Source organism: Diadema antillarum, unplaced genomic scaffold (genome assembly GCF_040938485.1).
Source record: "Diadema antillarum isolate AM-2024a unplaced genomic scaffold, OU_Dant_1.0 seq00000435_RagTag, whole genome shotgun sequence".
In the NCBI taxonomy this organism is placed as follows: domain Eukaryota; kingdom Metazoa; phylum Echinodermata; class Echinoidea; order Diadematoida; family Diadematidae; genus Diadema; species Diadema antillarum.
In genome coordinates, this window is record NW_027271413.1 from 184,463 (window position 1) to 202,114 (window position 17,652).

A 17,652-nucleotide genomic window follows, 5' to 3' on the forward strand; every position below is an offset into this window, starting at 1 on the left:
TAATAATGATTTAGAAAAGGTGGTGGACCTATTAGTAATCATAGTTTTTAATTTCGATGCCACCTCCCCCCTTCCCCCCTTCCTTTTTTAAGAGGGTCTGGTAAGAAAAGAGTTCTCCGAAGGGTTACAATTTGGATTTAAAAACAAGATTCTATAAAAAGTTGTGTTCGAATCCACAGGATCATGTGAAAATCCACTCTTTGTATATGGTCGTGTTCATGAACGCCTGACGACCCGAATCACGAAGTGCGGTATCGATGTCGCGCTGTTGCACCACTGAGGGCGCACATCATGTTACAACTCGGTTTTGTCTTTGACACAAACCGATTCATGAGGCGGCCTTGTCTTCAGTGTATTAATTTCTTCTGGTTGTTTATCTATTTTGGCGAGCTTTGTTCACTCGGGGGAGCAAACTTTACACAGGGTGTCGTACACAACGTGACTGAAAAGGAATATTCAAGGGACTAACGCTAATATGCGGTGCCAAGAATGTAACTGTTCTTTTTTATAATATATCTTTCTCTCTCTCATTCTATACAGTGAGAAGGATATAGACAACCACAGGACCAATATAGTTACGACACAAAGGTCTATGGACTGATTTTTCCCTATGTCATGTTTATTGTGTCTTTTCTCCTCTGCTAAAGTAGTCATAAGTGTATTACATTTCAAGTAGATCTACCTCTAAGGCGAGAGCAACAACTACAGTCAAACCTGTCTATAGCGGCCACCCAAGGGATCGAGACGGAAAAAGGGGCGGTTATGAACAAGTGGACGTTATAGACAGGTGGCTGCAATAGACAGGTGGCCGCTGAAGCAGTTTCTAACTGCACTCTATTGCTGTTCATGTTCTTTTCTTTCTTCGTTTGTTCCTTCTTAGCATGATTGTCATGATGATGACGACGACGATGATGATGATGATGATAATAATAATAATAATAATAATAATAATAATAATAATAATGATAATGATGATGATGGTTATAGTTATTGATACGAAGAGTTTGCTTACAAAAGGAGATAACTCCATTATGTGAATTCGAGATGTTTGCTTTAAAAAACAACAACTAATGAAGTGATATAAAAATGAGATACTTTTGCTTCTAACAGTAGGAATATTCCTTGTTTTGAGGCATCACTGGAAAGGTTATATCATTTTGTTGTGTCTGATGATGGACTGACTTTAATTGTTTAACAATGGGCAGGCGCATAACCGTCTGCGCCATCATAGTCTTTGTATTATCATCATTATCGTTATCATTACGGCGATAACACCGTTATATCTGCCATTATGTTATTCAGCATTGTAACGATTGTCATCATCATCATTATCATCAGCAGCATAATTTGTGATTTCTGTCGTTGGCTTGCAGGAATCGGATGGGACGATCGTGGACCGCGGCTACAAGCGCGTGGCCGTGGTCGAAGACTTCTACACCATCATCCACAGCGTGCACGTCGGGACGGACAGTAAGAACGGCAAGCATGCGGGGCAGAAGCGGACCTACAGAGCGGTGAGTAAAGACCCTCTACAATGTATAACAATACCCCTCCTGGAAATTTGCTAATGGGGGGGGGGGGGGGTAGGCGACTTGTAACTTGGCTTTGAAATTCCATATCGTGTCATTGAGTGTCCAGCCTGAGGGTGCGTCTTACAAGAAAAAAGAAATGAAATGTTCGACATAAAAATTTAGTGGCCACTTCCTTCCTCGATACAATGAACGGTAAAAAAAAAAATCAAAGGAAAGAATCAAAGGGAACAATCTGGACATATTTTTTCCTCGAAATAATTTCTTATGCCCAAACTGACCGAAGGCTTTTAAGGGAAATGTATTTTCTTCATCAGCTTCATTTCACAATTCTATAAAAAAATACCTAAACCAAAATTCTTTGGTTATTTTTTATTGATTTAATCAAACTTTTGGTCTTGAATGGAGGGGAATCACCATAACAACATATTTGTTCATGTCCCTGGGTACTTCCAGTTAAGTTTGTGAACTTACAGTAATTCTGTGTACCCACTACTTTTGCAACACGCAGGTTGCAGAGAGCTACGCCTTTCTCCCGCGCGAGGCCGTTACCCGTTTCCTCATGAGCTGCAGCGAGTGTCAGAAGCGCATGCATCTGACCTTTGACATGTGCGCCGAGGGCGGTCAGGCGGGGCGGGCCCCAAAACCTTCGACCAATGGGAACACAGCGTGCGACGAGGCGGTGAAGGACATCGACTACAACCTACCAATCACAACCACGTATCTCAATCACCTCAGGAACATGCGCATCACACAGAATGAAAATGGCGAGGTAAGTCCAGGCACTCTTCTTCATGCTGCTGGTGTTGATTGAGCTGCTGGTGTAGTTGCCCTTGTCGTTGCTGTTGCTGTCGTCGTTGTTAGTTTCAAAACCAGAAGGGCACATGTGAATCTGCGCGTGGTGTTATTGTGATGTGGAATATTAGTACACAGATGCCAAAGAAAGAAAGAAAGAAGGAAGATCGATACACTATTGGATGCTCAGACACAGACATGGACAGAAAAAACGATAACACAGCGTCTGAACAATAAGAGTAGGCCTACGCCAGGAAAGGTCAGTGTCGAAGTTCAATAGCAGGAGATAAAAATCAATTTTGACAGGTGAGTTTTATGATACTTCTATAGAGCTAGGAATGTTCATGCGCTGGAATACTCACTCTTCTTTCATCTGGAATGCCGGTAAGAGTGAGATCATGTCTTTTGTTTGTGCCCGTACCCTTATCAAAGACTGGATTAGTGAAATATCGCCATCACGTGGTCGGATTTGTCACAGTCTAAGTGGTTGGCGGTGAAAAGAATCTGAAACGGTGACTCCTTGCATTATGTATGACACGCGTAATGTACTGCACTTTCCATGTAACGCTAATAGGCTCAAATATCTGGAAATGATCAATCACACCGTTTGGTATCAGGAATAGTGATGATTAGCATCACCAGCTTGTTCTGGTTAAAGGGAACCCAAACCCAAAGAGCAATGTGGATTGAGTGAAAGCAGCAACATTAGTAGAACACGTCAGTGAAAGTTTGAGGACAATCGGACAATCGATGCAAAAGTTATGAATTTTTGAATTTTGGTGTTGGTACCGCTGGATGAGGAGACTACTAGAGGTTATGGCGTCATGTGCGGACAACAATATAAAGAAAATATAAAGGGAATTCCACAAAAATTCATTTTTCATGTAAATCACACATTCCATCAACTTGATGCTGACATATGTTAAGGGTAGCAAGAATTATTTCCCCCTGCTTTCTGAAAGCGGTTAGTCAAGTGTTGTTTCATTATGCTATTGCATAACACAAGTTAATTTTTGTAGAATTTTCTTTATATTTTCTTTACATTATTGTTGTCCACACATACGTAATAACCTCTAGTAGTCTCCTCATTCAGCGGTTCCAACACCAAAACCTTAAAAATTTATAACTTTTGCATCGATTGTCCGATTTTCCTCAAACTTTCACTGACGTGTTCTACTAATGTTGCTGCTTTCACTCAATCCACATTGCTCTTTGGGCTTAGTTTCCCTTTAACAACGCATTGCTACTGCGGGGTTATGTCGGGTTGTGCATTGACGATTCTGGCGAAGCAGTGTATACCGTGAGTCAATCAAGGAGTGATCATAAAATGCAGCCAAATGTTAAAGAGATGGTATAGTTTTGGTTTAGGTAGGGGATTCAGACTTCAATTTTTTTACGAGATAATAATGAATCCACTTATAATATTATGAAAAACAACAACAACAACAACAACACACAATTCCAAGGGAAATTAAAAGTTTATTGATGAAAATTGTTTTTTGAAATGGCGGAGATATCCAAAAAACAGAGATGCCCTAATAAAAGGTGGGACCGAAAACTATACCATCCCTTTAAAATCATGGGGGGGGGGGTGTAATGAATGATTTATATCTGACGCTAACGACTACATATCTATCCTCGGATAAAATTATAGAGGGGCATAATGTTATGTATATATAAAATCACATCTCATCAAAACTGTTTCCGTTGCATTCAGCCAACAGTTGAATGTCCCGCATGATGGGGATACAATCTCCAGTGATGATTGCCCTGGGACACTTTACCTAAGAAGTTGTCGAGATTGGACACAGCAATTCAGAAATATTTATTCTCGAGATAGCCGTCCAGATATTTCATTTCAATTCAATTCAATTCAATTCATTCTATTTTCAGTTCGTATTTATTATCATTATTATTATTATTATTATTATTATTATTATTATTATTATTATTATTATTATTACTATCATTATTATTATTATCATTATTATTACTAACATTATTATTATCATCGTCATCATCATCGTCATCATCATCATCATCATTAAGAGATACTAAAAGATAAGAAATATTAAGAGGTAGATCGAAATGATTCGACACTATCACCTAATTATATTATGAAGACATGAATTGATATCTCTCTCCTTCGTTCCCATTTGAACGGGACACATTCTGCCGCTTGGTGGAGGATTGTGGCTGGAAGAATATAAACAACATCCCTTTTATATCTCCTCCGCCTATGTATACATATCCCAGTGGTGATATTTCCCATCGTTCTTCAAAATTCCATGACATTTGCTTCTGCGACAATATTGCTCCCATGAAGTATCTGCAATCTAAGCCAAACATAATTCAAGTTAATTCTACCCAAAAACATAACCCTATATCCCTAATCCTAATCCTCTCAACACACTAAACCTAAAACTCTATCACAACCCTGACCCTAACCCTAAGTCGTTGGGGGAAAATAAGACCGGAGCAATTGTCGCAAGAGCGTAATGCCACCGACCTCAAACCTATGCGTGTTTTCCGGGTGTTTGTTTGTTTTTTGTTTGTTCATTTCCATCTGAGAAGATGGCTGGATATCCTATATTCAGCCACGCTAAGCTGTTCCTCCATGAGGTCCAGTTGGATATGAGGCTTGACCATTTCACCGGGTTAAACACCCTGCTCTTTGTGATGAATGAATGAAGCGGGATCTTTTACGTGCTTGAGTTGTGACTCTCTCACACACGGGACCTCCATTGTATGTCCTATCCGAGGGACAGAGTGTTTTGCCTCCTGCTAGAGGGGACGGTATGATTACACACAACATTGCTCAGTCCAGACTCGGATTGGAACCCGGGTCCTTAGGATCGTGAGGCAGACACGCTACCGACTGAGCTAACTCACCGCCGTGATGTATTTTTAACCCCATCTTACCCAAAAGGCAGCACTGTCACGTGCGATCGCATTGGGAAGCTGAAAAATTTTAATCCTGAAAGAGTTAACGGTCGGCCAAATCAGGCACCGACTGTTTTAGGCCATCATTATAGCACAGAGAGCTGTACGTAGTCCCACCGACCTACCCCGGCGGGGCCCCTGGCTCGCGTTGTGTGCCTCCCTCATCAAAATTCAATCTCGTCGTAAGTGTAACACAGTGATTCTTTTTCCGCACACTTTCTCTACGTGCGCGTTTGTTGTTGTTGTTGCTTTTTGGACACGAAGTAGCTCTGTCCTCTTTTGGCGTGCAAACCCAGTGGCGGATCGTGTGTGTGTGTGTGTGGGGGGGGGGGGGGGGCTCACCGGGCGCACCCCCCTTTGTTTTTATTTTTTGGACTATAAAAAAAATGAAAAGAACAAAAAAAAAAAGAAAAATGGAAGGAGCGCTTGCGCCACCCCACTTAATTTTGTTTGTTTGTTTGTTCATTTTTGTTTTTCTGCTTGTCAGCAGATGAAACCAGGAAGTGGTACATGTGTGCAAGAAACGAAAGAAATTGCACGAGCCGTTTATTTTCACCTGTCAACTGATTAAACCCGGAAGTGGCAGAAATAATTTTCGCCCCACCCCCACCCCCTTTTACAGAATTCCTGGATCCGCCACTGAAGCGTATGTCTTGTATGAAAGTCTAGCTTGAAATTAATGAGGAAGATGATTACGAAAAGAGTATTTCCGAGGACTATACTACTTTAGGCCTTACTTCGTATGGCTTCTGACTGCAGAACTTCCGGAGATCTTTTGCAATCGCATGATGCGTTTTTGCAGAATTTTGTCGTCAGTATTAGAGCATTTCATTCAAATCCGGCGTCTGGAAATGTTTCAGTGTTTTATTTGCCGCATTTGAACACAATATTTCATTAATTCATGCCTTAGGTCTTGTATACCTGCAGCTATTCTTATGTCACCCCCCCCCCCCTCTCTCTCTCTCTCTCTCTCTCTCTCTCTCTCTCTCCCCACATCCGAGCTGCCCAAATTTGATCTTTGTTTTTGAATGTCATTCAACCCTGATAATTATTCATACTTTTGATATTCTCATATCTAGAATTTTAATCTTTGATAAAAACATGTACTTCTTGATCGCTAAGCTCCCTCTATAACTGTATGAAAAAGAACACCCCTCTTGACTCAATGGGGGCAACATTAAAAAAGAATCATGGTGTGGGCTAATATCTTAGGCTTACCAATTCATTTACCGTAGCGATCCATATTAACCCTTTCTTTTTTAGTAGATACTTTATTTTCTGCAAATCAATATATACATAGATTAAATAATCGTGAACATGGGAAACATACAAAGTATATTTGAAACAGAGTCGTTTGACTTGCATAAACAACGATATAAAAGGAAATTAATGATATTACAGCATGCATGTCTATGCAGCTGGGATTACAATAACAATATTATATTTCGAATAAGAAGTGATAATGCAGAGGGCCGCCATTGTAAGCATTGCTTGAAAAGATGGCCGGCCCGAGGAAAAGGTAGGTAGGTAAATTGGTAAACAATACAAATTCTGCTGCGAAGAGCAGGGGAAAATAAACTCTGATGTGTGATGGTGGTGAATGTGCGTGCGCGTGCCTAAGAGTGCACAGGGGCAGATAGGCTGGGATTTGGAATGATAAAATTGGTTTGCTGGAAGAGGGAATGACTTACGATGTTGCTACTATCGGGAGACCAACATAAGTCATATAAATTATTCGTGCTTAATTCGTATTTGAAGTATACTGTGATAAAATATGCTTCTTATGCAACAGTGCCAAGCCTTACACACTTTTAATCTGTACATTCGTGTTATGTTCGACGAAAAAGAAAGAAGGAATAAAATAAATGAAATGAAATGAAATGAAATTCCAAAATCGTGACTATGGAAATACGATACTTAAAAAAAAAAACAACCAAAAACGATACTTAGAATGATAACGTACAATACAAAACAAAACAAGATAAAGAAAACAAACAAAACTACCATGCACATATTGTTTTTTCTTTTGCTCTTAAAATTAGAATAGTAAATTCAGACCATCTTAAAGAAAGCAAGTGTTCATACAGGTCAGTTTTGTAATGGATACAACTGAATTGCTTAGAATTCGATCCAATGAAATGTGAATAAATCTCATTCGATCGAAATTCATTCACTTTGGACAAATATTAATGGATAATTATTACAATTGTATGTCAGTGAGGGACACTGTTACATAGTGAATAAGATTCTTGACTTTCAGTCGGCGGTCCCGAGTTCGAATCCTGTAGAGTGCCTACGTCAGTGGACAAGATATTTTTACCCACCACGGCTATCTCGACGCAGGTGTGTAATTGAGTTCCTGGCAACGCTACGCTAGCAATGGCTAGGGTAATGATGACAGCACGGCTCTCTGGTGGAGGTTTGACAACATTGAAGAGGCTACCCTGGATAACGGAGACCATAATTATCATTACACCATCTTCTTCTCTTTTTTTTTTCATCTCTTTCAAAGGTTTCTATTCATCTCAACTGGAAATAGCAACATGCTTACCTTAAAAAATCTTAACTGACCACTGTCGACCGTCATGAATCTGTTAATTTCTTACACTTCTCGGGTCCTTGTGGTTCTCTTTGCAAGTCACTTTCTCCTCATTTATTTTCTCCATCCTCCCACTTTCTGCTCACCTTATATGACACCAGCGGACGTTGACTATTCCTTTGAGGGTTAATCAAAATGTATGAGTGAAGCGTGTCTTTACTTAGATAGTGCATGTACCACCAGTCTTCCTGGGATATTTTCGTAATGTATGGTATTCTGCCACCAGTACACGCATTTCATTTTTCTGAAGTTTAGCTTCAGAGCTTTCAAAAGGAAAACTCGCTTGGACTGGAGATGAACGAAGAAATTTCCAAGTTTTTAGTGCTTTTATCAATTTATCCTCTGCTGTATATACCCATTTCATTCGTGTAAGTGTCGTCGATTAATTGCGTATTCCTTTCAATACATTATGTAGCAGTGGCGGATCCAGAGGGGGGCGATAGAGGCGCACGCTCCCCCTTTATTTATCGTTAAAAACAAAAGAAATAAAAAGAAAAAATGAAATGAAACCCGGAAGTGGCACCAAAAATGATAGTTACGCCCCCCCCCCCTTTAAAGAATTCCTGGATCCGCCCCTGTAGAGTATCATTAAGTACTTGATGATGAACAGAAGTACTTTGGATTATTTTGTCCACTCCCGTACTTGCCTTTTTTCTATCTAAACATTGAAGTCATCATTTATTCTTCTTATTTCGACGGTATTTCAACACCTTCTTAAGCAAGAGCAATATGATTAAACTTTAATTGGAGTCTCACGACTGATATCAAGCTCACCGTCTATGGCCTTTAGGTTTTAGTGTTCATCTGCTTTATTGCAAAGTAACGTGGCCCCTCGTGTCAAAATAACTTGATTTCATTGTGATAACAACTATCATCATTACCATCATCAGCAACAAAAGGTAACGCCTTGAATGCAGGAGGTTATCAAGAAGGTTGGAGTGTGTACGTTGCGCCGAAATCAATTTCATGGCATGCTCAGTATTGATTTTGTTCCACGGCTTATATTCTAGTAACATGATAAACACATTCAATAATGTTTGCATCATTGCAATGCATCATACAGCTACACATACATTTGTCGATCCATGACATTTCTTGCTAATTTGACAGCGATATACCATCATAATGGACGCGAGAGTCATCTGAACTATCGCTATAGTGTGTGTTGATTTTGGAAATGGTAAGCATCTTTCCACACACCGACGTGAAAAGAGGTTTTTCTCAGGCTATTTGCTAATAGCCTTCCCTCCTCAATATCTGCGACGATTATGCAACATCACACACCCTCATCTCAAAATGGTTGTGCATACTCCCTCTCTTCCTCTCGAAGTAGCGGGCCGGGGTTGTGGGCTGCGGGTGCAGTAGATGCACGGCAGCTCCTGGTGGCCATAGCAACGTTACCTGGCAGCGCCCGGTCGCCATGGCAACGAGTAGATGGCGTGCCACTTGCGGTTTGAGTCGGCTCCGTAGCGCGCTCCTTCTTCTCACCATTACACGCTATGCGGGGGCAAGTCCCATACAGCCAATACGCGGCGGTGATTCCACGGGGGCGTTTTGTGTGCCATCAAGGAGCTCTTCCGCACCCCCATCATCATTTCGCCACAACACATAACGCATGCCTCGCATATCTCACTCAGCCCGTGTGCCATTATGCCACTCAATGCATTGTTCAGTAAAATCTCAGCGTTTAATAGCCCGACTGCGTCATAGCACCGTCTGGACTGAAGAGGTACAGTCCGAAGTGACTGCATGCCTGTCACGTTCGCGCGGGGTCGGCTATCGGAAAATGGTTGCTTTGAGTTTCCCAAGATTTTTTTATGTTAAAGCTAGCAGCCAAGTGATGACACTTCTATGTGCTATTTTATCCTTCAAAGTATATCCTTATATTAGAGGAGGAACACTTTTCCAGTTTTGTAATACAGGCAAATACCATGGCATTGTAGCATTGTATGATTAATTCAAAGCTGCAGTAGAGCTGTTGAATTTGTAATGTATATAAATACGTATAAATACATGAAAACAAATATGTGTATGTATGTGTGTGTGTGTGTGTGTATATATATACAACTGTATGTGTGTGTGTTAAACCAGTTGCCAACGATAATCTTGTGCGTATACTGTACAGAGCTTTAGAATGGGGATCCCCGGGGAACGGTTTAATCGTCCGACCTTCCTCACCCGCATTAGGAGGACATCTTTACAAAACTACTTGTAATTTATGCAAAGGTGAGGTCTGGCCAAGGAGAGACCTTTAAAAGCAGTGCAAATGATATCTTCATTATATGATGGTTCTGAGAGATATAAGACAAAAGAGGGAAAAAACAACAACATTTTGGCTATTACCAACTCTTACTTCGCTAAAACAGTTTGTGAGGAACGTTGCCAATAGTTGTTGTTGTTATTATAATTCTTTAAGGCGCGTATCATTCAGTTCTGAATATTTACACCGTTGCCATTAGTGACCGGTTAGACAGTAGCCTTTTGCCAAGGCTATCTCGCTGTATGGTGGCGAGCGAATTGGGGGCGAACGAAGCAAGCCCAGTCTAGCAGGGCCTTGTCTGAAGGCTATCAGTGTAGACACCGACACAGTGAACCCGAAGTATACATGCAATGTCCACAGGGTTTCGCCATAGGGACAGCAACTAGAGGCAATGGCGCCCAAACTTGGTGCCAGTTGGCGCCACTTCGCGCCACATCGCAGTCAGTCCTGACGTGCGGGCCGCATTTCAAGGCTTTCTAGGAAGACTGCAAGCCTGGTATAGATAAGGAATCGATACCCAAGGATGTGTATACATGTATATTATATAAGAGTATAAACTCTCAGAAACTTTTTCCAGGAAAAACTGAAGGGAATTCCCCTTATTATCCGCCTAAATGAGTATCCTTTCTTCAAGATCATGTACACGGTTATACATACGCACAGACGCACATACACCCACACACACACACACACACATACCTACACTGTACCTGTATGCATACATACATACATACATACATACAGTAGACACACACACACACACGCACGCACACATACACGCACACGCACGCATATGCATAAATTATGATATATTGTTACTTACATGGCCTTCAGCTGGTTTTCATAGTTTCGGCCAACTCAACACAACTATTAAGAACGAAATACTTTCGAAATGTAATTTCTTTCTACCGCTACTAGACTATGACAATAACTATAAGTGGATGCCACTTATTATGAGAAAAGAAGAGAAATAGAAAGGGAAAGAGGGAAAGGGGGAGGGATATGGGGGTGGAAACCAAACGCGACACCACCTTCTGCCAGGCAATGTTTTCAAGGGAACGGCTATTGTATACACTATGTACTCGTCAATTCAAAAACAATTGATCCTCTGAAAGCCAGCATTGCTCTTCGAGTGCTGGAGCACAGGATGCATTAAGCATTGACTAGAATTGGGAAACCAGCAACGTGAAGATGGTGGACCAGCATTGTTATGCAATCAACTTAGATAAAGGATTTTTGATATCCAATTCCGGTTATGTGTCCATGATGATGACTGCTAATATGAATTGATCTTGAAATCACACATTCATGAACTGTGTGACTGAAATGTGTACAGTATTTTAAATCATTTCATCATCTATTTTTACACAGTCACCTCCAAACTGAAACACACTCACACACACACACACACATACACACACACACACACACACACACACACACACACACACACACACACACACACACACACACTCACTGTGACGATGACATTTTTGTCCGAAGAAGAGTTATGTTTATGTATAATAAATTTTGTGCTACTTGATATTCGAAATCGTATTGAATAACATGCCAGATTAAAGGCTAATGCATCTGTTTGAAAAGCAGAAATTTGCATCCGACAACTATTAGATGTCTACAAAGTTTAAACCTCTTTACCGGCTGCAGTGATCCCGCCAATGTCATCATTGTTTTGGCGATCCCTATGTTGTAGATGTCAGTACCTCCTATTTTAGCTGGCCCGAATAGACTCTTCCGCAGCCGGTTAATATCATAATCATAGTTTGTGACTGCCACATCCAGATTTCCAGCTAATTTCATCTGATAAGAGATGCACACTTGTGTACAATAGGAATCTCGGTGACAAACGATCATGAAATTCTAGGTCGTTGTTACATATTATAGTAATACGGTGCGTTTGCCGCTCCCTGCACCTCGTTCATTAGGAACCAATCGTATCCATCGTCTGGTGAGCATGATCAAATTTCGCCATCTCGAGTATTCCCATCGTTGATGGAACATAACCTCCGTGTGAAATGGCCAGGTGGACTCCGCTCTGTACAGACAAGGAAAAGTATAAACTACATTGAAAATTAGGGATCAAAAATGTTGCCTCGTTGAAAGGCTAGAACAGCAACCAAAATGCATCTGGAAATGTGTAAAAACGAAACTATGAAAAAGAATTATCTTTGAAAATAACAGATACTTGAATGCTTGAAAAGAACGATACTCTATGAGTGACTCGATTTGCCATTCTCAGTTTACCCTAATTACAAGAATTATCGAATGAAGCCTTTCAGAAACTGTTTGCTAACGCGGTGATAGCTGCTTATTGTACGTTACGGTCTTGATATACAAGTGACAGTATTTCATTTTCAAAACTTTCGTGTGAATGAAAGATTCTTTCATAGTAAACGCTCACAAAAAGCCCATATGCAGCCATCCAAGTTCAGCAAACTTTGTAACCTATTGCACCCTTTGGCGAGAACAACGGCGGTGTTTCGTGCCGTGTTTTGGATCGAACATTACATTCTTGGCTCTTTCTCGTTGGTGCATCTTACATGATGTAAATACGGTCATAGCAGTTGAAACGTGATGGACTTCATAGTACTATAATATAGGCATAGCCAACATCCTCGCGCTCCGGAACGCCATAATACTGGCAAGATCACTTGCACGGTCTTCTCTGGAGCACTGGGCCGTGACGATAAGGTTCCGGACGCTTGAAAAGAATGACGTCAACCTCCTAAAAAACAGCTCTTTTTAGTTCATGACAAAACAGGACAGTTGGTAAAGGATGATTTGTGTGCAGGAGAAAACAGGACGATTTTAGCATCCCCTCGTCTAAATCTATATATCATTATTTGACCGCGACTAGTTTCACTACTTAATGAAAGCACGCAAGTGTGTTTCTTCCTCTTGGACTTGTGTTGCTTCCCTACGTGCCTATGGCATAACGGGCAGTAAGTAATATTATAAATAAGTAAATAACTTTCTTCCTCGGTGTCCAATTTTACGAATTGTTCCTCTTTTTTTTAAAGATTTGACAGTATCTACTCAGATTAAAGTTGAACTGGGAATAGAAATGCAAATCAGCAGAAATCAATGAAATATTTTGAGGTGATAACAAGAACTCCATTCTCATTTGCATATAGGGATGACGCTATTCCTATCTAACAACAGTTGTGTGTAGTTGCCAGTCTTCCCACTACTCATGGTGGTCAGCTTGACGTCATTGCTAGAATTTATTTTCGTGTGAAGAAGATGAGGGCCGTTGAGAAATTGGCTTGTGTCTTCATTCACAGCGCTTGGATGCACGTAGATTCAGCGACTGCAAAACCACAAGAAAATATTCCTTGAATTATCATACATTGGAGAATTCTCTGCGGCTTTAGAAATGATGGGTTCGTGAAATTCTGGAAAGAAGTCAAACTGAAAACTGGTCCTCAATCAGCATGCCAATTTTTTTCTTCATAAAAAAGTGTGGTTGAGTAAGCAAGCATGTATATCAACATTGTCGATCTACTGCTCCATTCTGATTGGTTGAAAGTTGACTTATGCTCAGTTCCTTTGCTGAACTACATTATACAGTGTTCGAGGCGACAGGACACCTTTATTACACATTCCACTGCTGGTGCAAATTACCTAGTGGCCATGCTACATCATGATCGCACTGAATAAACGTTAGTCATGAACATACCATAGCTGTAAAAGATTTAATTCTATCCATCATTCTTTTCTGATGTTTTTAAGCTGCAGACACAGTATAGTCTCGCCATTTTTGTTTTACACGATCAGTGGAAAATTGTGAAGGTATGACATGGGTAGCTCACTCATTTGCAAATTCATATTCCCTATACAATATCTGTTTTGTTTTGGGTTTTTTTTTATAGAAATGAGCAAAACATCAAAATGTCATAACTTTTACCGTTTAACTCATTAGATTTTACCATTTTTTCAGACTAACTTATATTTTGACTGGATTTTCCCTTTAAGTTATATCATTAGCAATATTTTGATATTGACACATATTTGCACGACCTTTTTCATTGATAGTAGATTAAGTGCATTTACATTAATTGCAGAGGTGTATTGTATCATGAATACAATTAATCAAAAGGAGCTAAAATACCTTCTTGGTACAATGTACTTAGAGCGATCTCTGTATTTACACGCGAGGGCCTTCACACACAATCCAGACACCCACAGACGCAGGTAAAAAGTTGCATGTTCAGGTATAATCGTAGGGAAAGTGAAAGAGACAACGGAGGGCGGGCTTGAGTGGGAGGGACGTGTGTGGAGATAGTAGTGCACTGAGAAACATGGGGCATGAAAGAATGCTATATAGAAGCCCCTTTCAAAACACACACACATACCACCATGTAAATACGCTTTCTTTGAATACAATACCTTACTGATGAGCCACTGAAGAGGACAAAACTACACTTAATATAGCACTCAAAAGTTGCGTGGTATAACAATGGAGGCCTTGCCACCAGAGCGTGGGTGTGTGTTCATAACGATCGCGACTTTCAGGTCCAATGCATGCGTGATCGTGTTGCTCAAATCGCGGCCAAATCTTGGCTTTGAATAAAACAACAATAAACGAATAACCTTTTGGAAATTTACTATAGTTGTTTTGGGTCAATATATCTCAACCAGTTATTACTTATAGCCTCACATACAGTGAAAATGTTATAAAACAGCAAAACATCGTAGACAACACCTCAAGAGTAAGTAATGAAATGTGCATATTATAGACATTTCAGGACAAAGTCGTTAATTTCTGCGGGAAAATTAATCCAGAACTTGATGGATCAAATAGCAAATGGATCTACCCACGCTTTCTCGCTTACCTTGTCGAAAGTGGAACTTTGCTGTACCATCGTGTGTTGACTCCCCTGAAAGCTAATTGTGGACTTGGGGTCATTTCACAACACGCGAATATCAATATTATTATGTGCTGAACATAACGCACAAAAAAATGAAAAATTAAATGTCTCGCATGCACTGTTCATGAACCTAATAGCTTCATACGCCAAAGTCTTTGCTCTTTCAACAGTTAACTTTCCCAATTCAATAACATTGTTTTTCTTAAATCAATATTAAGTCTAAGAGAGATTTGAATGCATCTAAAGTTGTGGTTTTCGGTAGAATTCACTGGTATACAACAAAAGAATTAAACACTGACTTGAATAAACGACAGCAACAATGCTATATAGCAACTAAGCTAACGATAGAATGAGCGCATGAAAGAAATAAACGTGACGCCACTTGAATGTCTGTATATCGACAAAGCACGATGTCTTGTGCGCATGTCCAAATGACAACAATGATTATTGATGTTAATAGTTCTATAGTCCTTACCCTCATTTGTTACACATTGAGGAAAGTTGGAGTAGAACTTGAGTACCTCTCTTGTGAGGAAATATTCTAAGTTATTTATATTATACCTCAGGGTAGTTCAACGTATGAATGCCGTACACTGCAGTTGCTCCTGATCCTTTTCTTGGCATAGAATGGACGCGATCCTCGAGGAGTGGGCCCCTTTGTAATTAGAGGGGTAGCAGAGGGGTGCAATATCCGAAGATAGGGGGTACGATAATCTTGCTGTCTCTCTTAAAAGAAACAGGGGGAAAGAAAAATGAGGGAGAGAGAGAGAGAGAGAGTCAGAGAGAGAGGGTGAGTGGAAGAGGGGGAAAGAGGTACATGACAGGGGTAAATTACAGGGTCAATTTAGTTAATATTGACTTCCCTTTGCCACGGGTGAAAAGGGGCTCCGCTTGGGGATGAGGGGCCCTTTGGTGAAAGGGGCGCGGTAGGGAGCCCGCTTCGGGCACGCTTGCCAAAGGGGGTACACAGATGCCGCGTATATCGTGATTATCATTATTATTCAGACATTGTCAGAGACAAAGGAACATGCTGGCACTCAGAGAGTGAGGCATCACATGGGGGGGGGGGGGAGGGAGGAGGAGGGGGGGGGGGCGGAGAAGGGGAAGCAATATGCTACTACGACAAAGAAGAGACAAAAACTGACTTGGAAATCATCGCCCAAACACTTCTTTATTATCACAGCATTCCTATTTTGGTTTGACATGGCGACAGCTATTTGTGAAGGCCAGTTGAGAAGTTTCGTTCATATTGATAATGTACGGGGATGGGTCTAACGAAAAAAATTATCAGGCTTGACTATAGCGTATAACTATACTTAAGTACCCTTTCAAAACGAATCATATAAGAAAAATGGGGATAACATAACATCACACTCATTGTTCGGGAGATCCGTCTATGCAAACAATAGGACTTGCCCATTTGCACAATAATAAGTTTCAAAAGATAATTCAGCAAACGCTTTCACATTTTTGTTTTGTTTTTATCGATTGTTTGACTCGTGCATCCGCAATGGCAATTAAACCGCATCAATTATTAATGTTGTAATCAAAGTGTAGGTATTGAGAGAGTTAAATCAGGTTGGATGAGTACCCCCCCCCCCCCCCCCTTTCCCTGACACGATTTAAACTTCGACGAGAGTTGGACGGAGATGCCGTTGAAGGCGCTTGTTTCTACTGTGGTAGCCGTTGTCTTCTTTTACCCGCTCGGAATAATAACAGTTTGTTGAAGCCATGGGTACAAATCACTCGTATGTGAGATTTTCGTTATCAAAATATGACAACCGATTGTTATATCAGTGACTGGACACGGAGCTAGATGAATCATGACTAAAAATTGAATACTTACGGTATGTCTAAATAAAAATGTCGATCCATTTCATCTGATGTGTTCATCGTCCTCAACTCTTCTTTCTCTTACATGTTAAAATGTTGTATAGGAATCGAGCTTTTCGCGAAAATGGTCCTTACATGAAGCTATCTCTTACTAGACCTATCTTAAAGGGATCGTATAGTTTTGGTTGAGACCAAACTTCAGGTTCATAACATTTTTTTTTTTTTTTTTTTGGTGAGAAAATGAGAAACCTGTTATAGAATATGAAAGAGCCTGTAATTCCAAGAGGAGTTCAATATTTAAGTGATGAAGATTGGATTAAAATGCCTGAGATTTCCAAAACAGAGCAATCCTAATGAAAGGTTAGACCCAACTTTTATTACGATTGCTTTGTTTTACTTTGTTTTTGGATGTCTCATCCATTCCAAAACCGATTTTCATCAAATAAACTTTGAATTCCTCTTAGAATGGTATGCATTGTACTATTTCATAAGTGCTTTCTTGGTATCTCGCAAAAAGTTTAGAGCCCAATCCTCATCTCCACCAATACTATACCATCATCCCTTTAACCAGTTGAGGACGAGTCCCGAGGATACTTGGGCAAGCGTATATGGGAAATGTGTGTTGTAGCAAAATCAGACCGTTCTCAACGGGTTAAGTGTTTTTCGTTTGCGCTCAAAAACTTTCTTTGTCACCCCCCCCCCCCCCCCTCTCTCTCTCTTTAGCTGCAGCGGCGGGGATGAAGTGGCTGAAAAAGCAGATTAATTTGTTCGTATACACAGGCTTTGAAAGCGTGCCCTACCAGC

The 17,652-nt window shown here is 40.5% G+C and overlaps 1 protein-coding gene across 1 annotated transcript in view; it reads left to right on the forward strand.

Annotated features, from left to right (window-relative positions):
* Window positions 1-17,652, forward strand: part of LOC139732565 (nucleolar protein 4-like) — a 138,143-nt gene that overhangs the window by 38,830 nt on the left and 81,661 nt on the right. Inside the window, exons 2-3 of the mRNA XM_071643418.1 lie at window positions 1,374-1,514; window positions 2,041-2,301. Coding sequence (XP_071499519.1) covers window positions 1,374-1,514; window positions 2,041-2,301 — 402 coding nt within the window. The remainder of the gene's footprint in view (window positions 1-1,373; window positions 1,515-2,040; window positions 2,302-17,652) is intronic.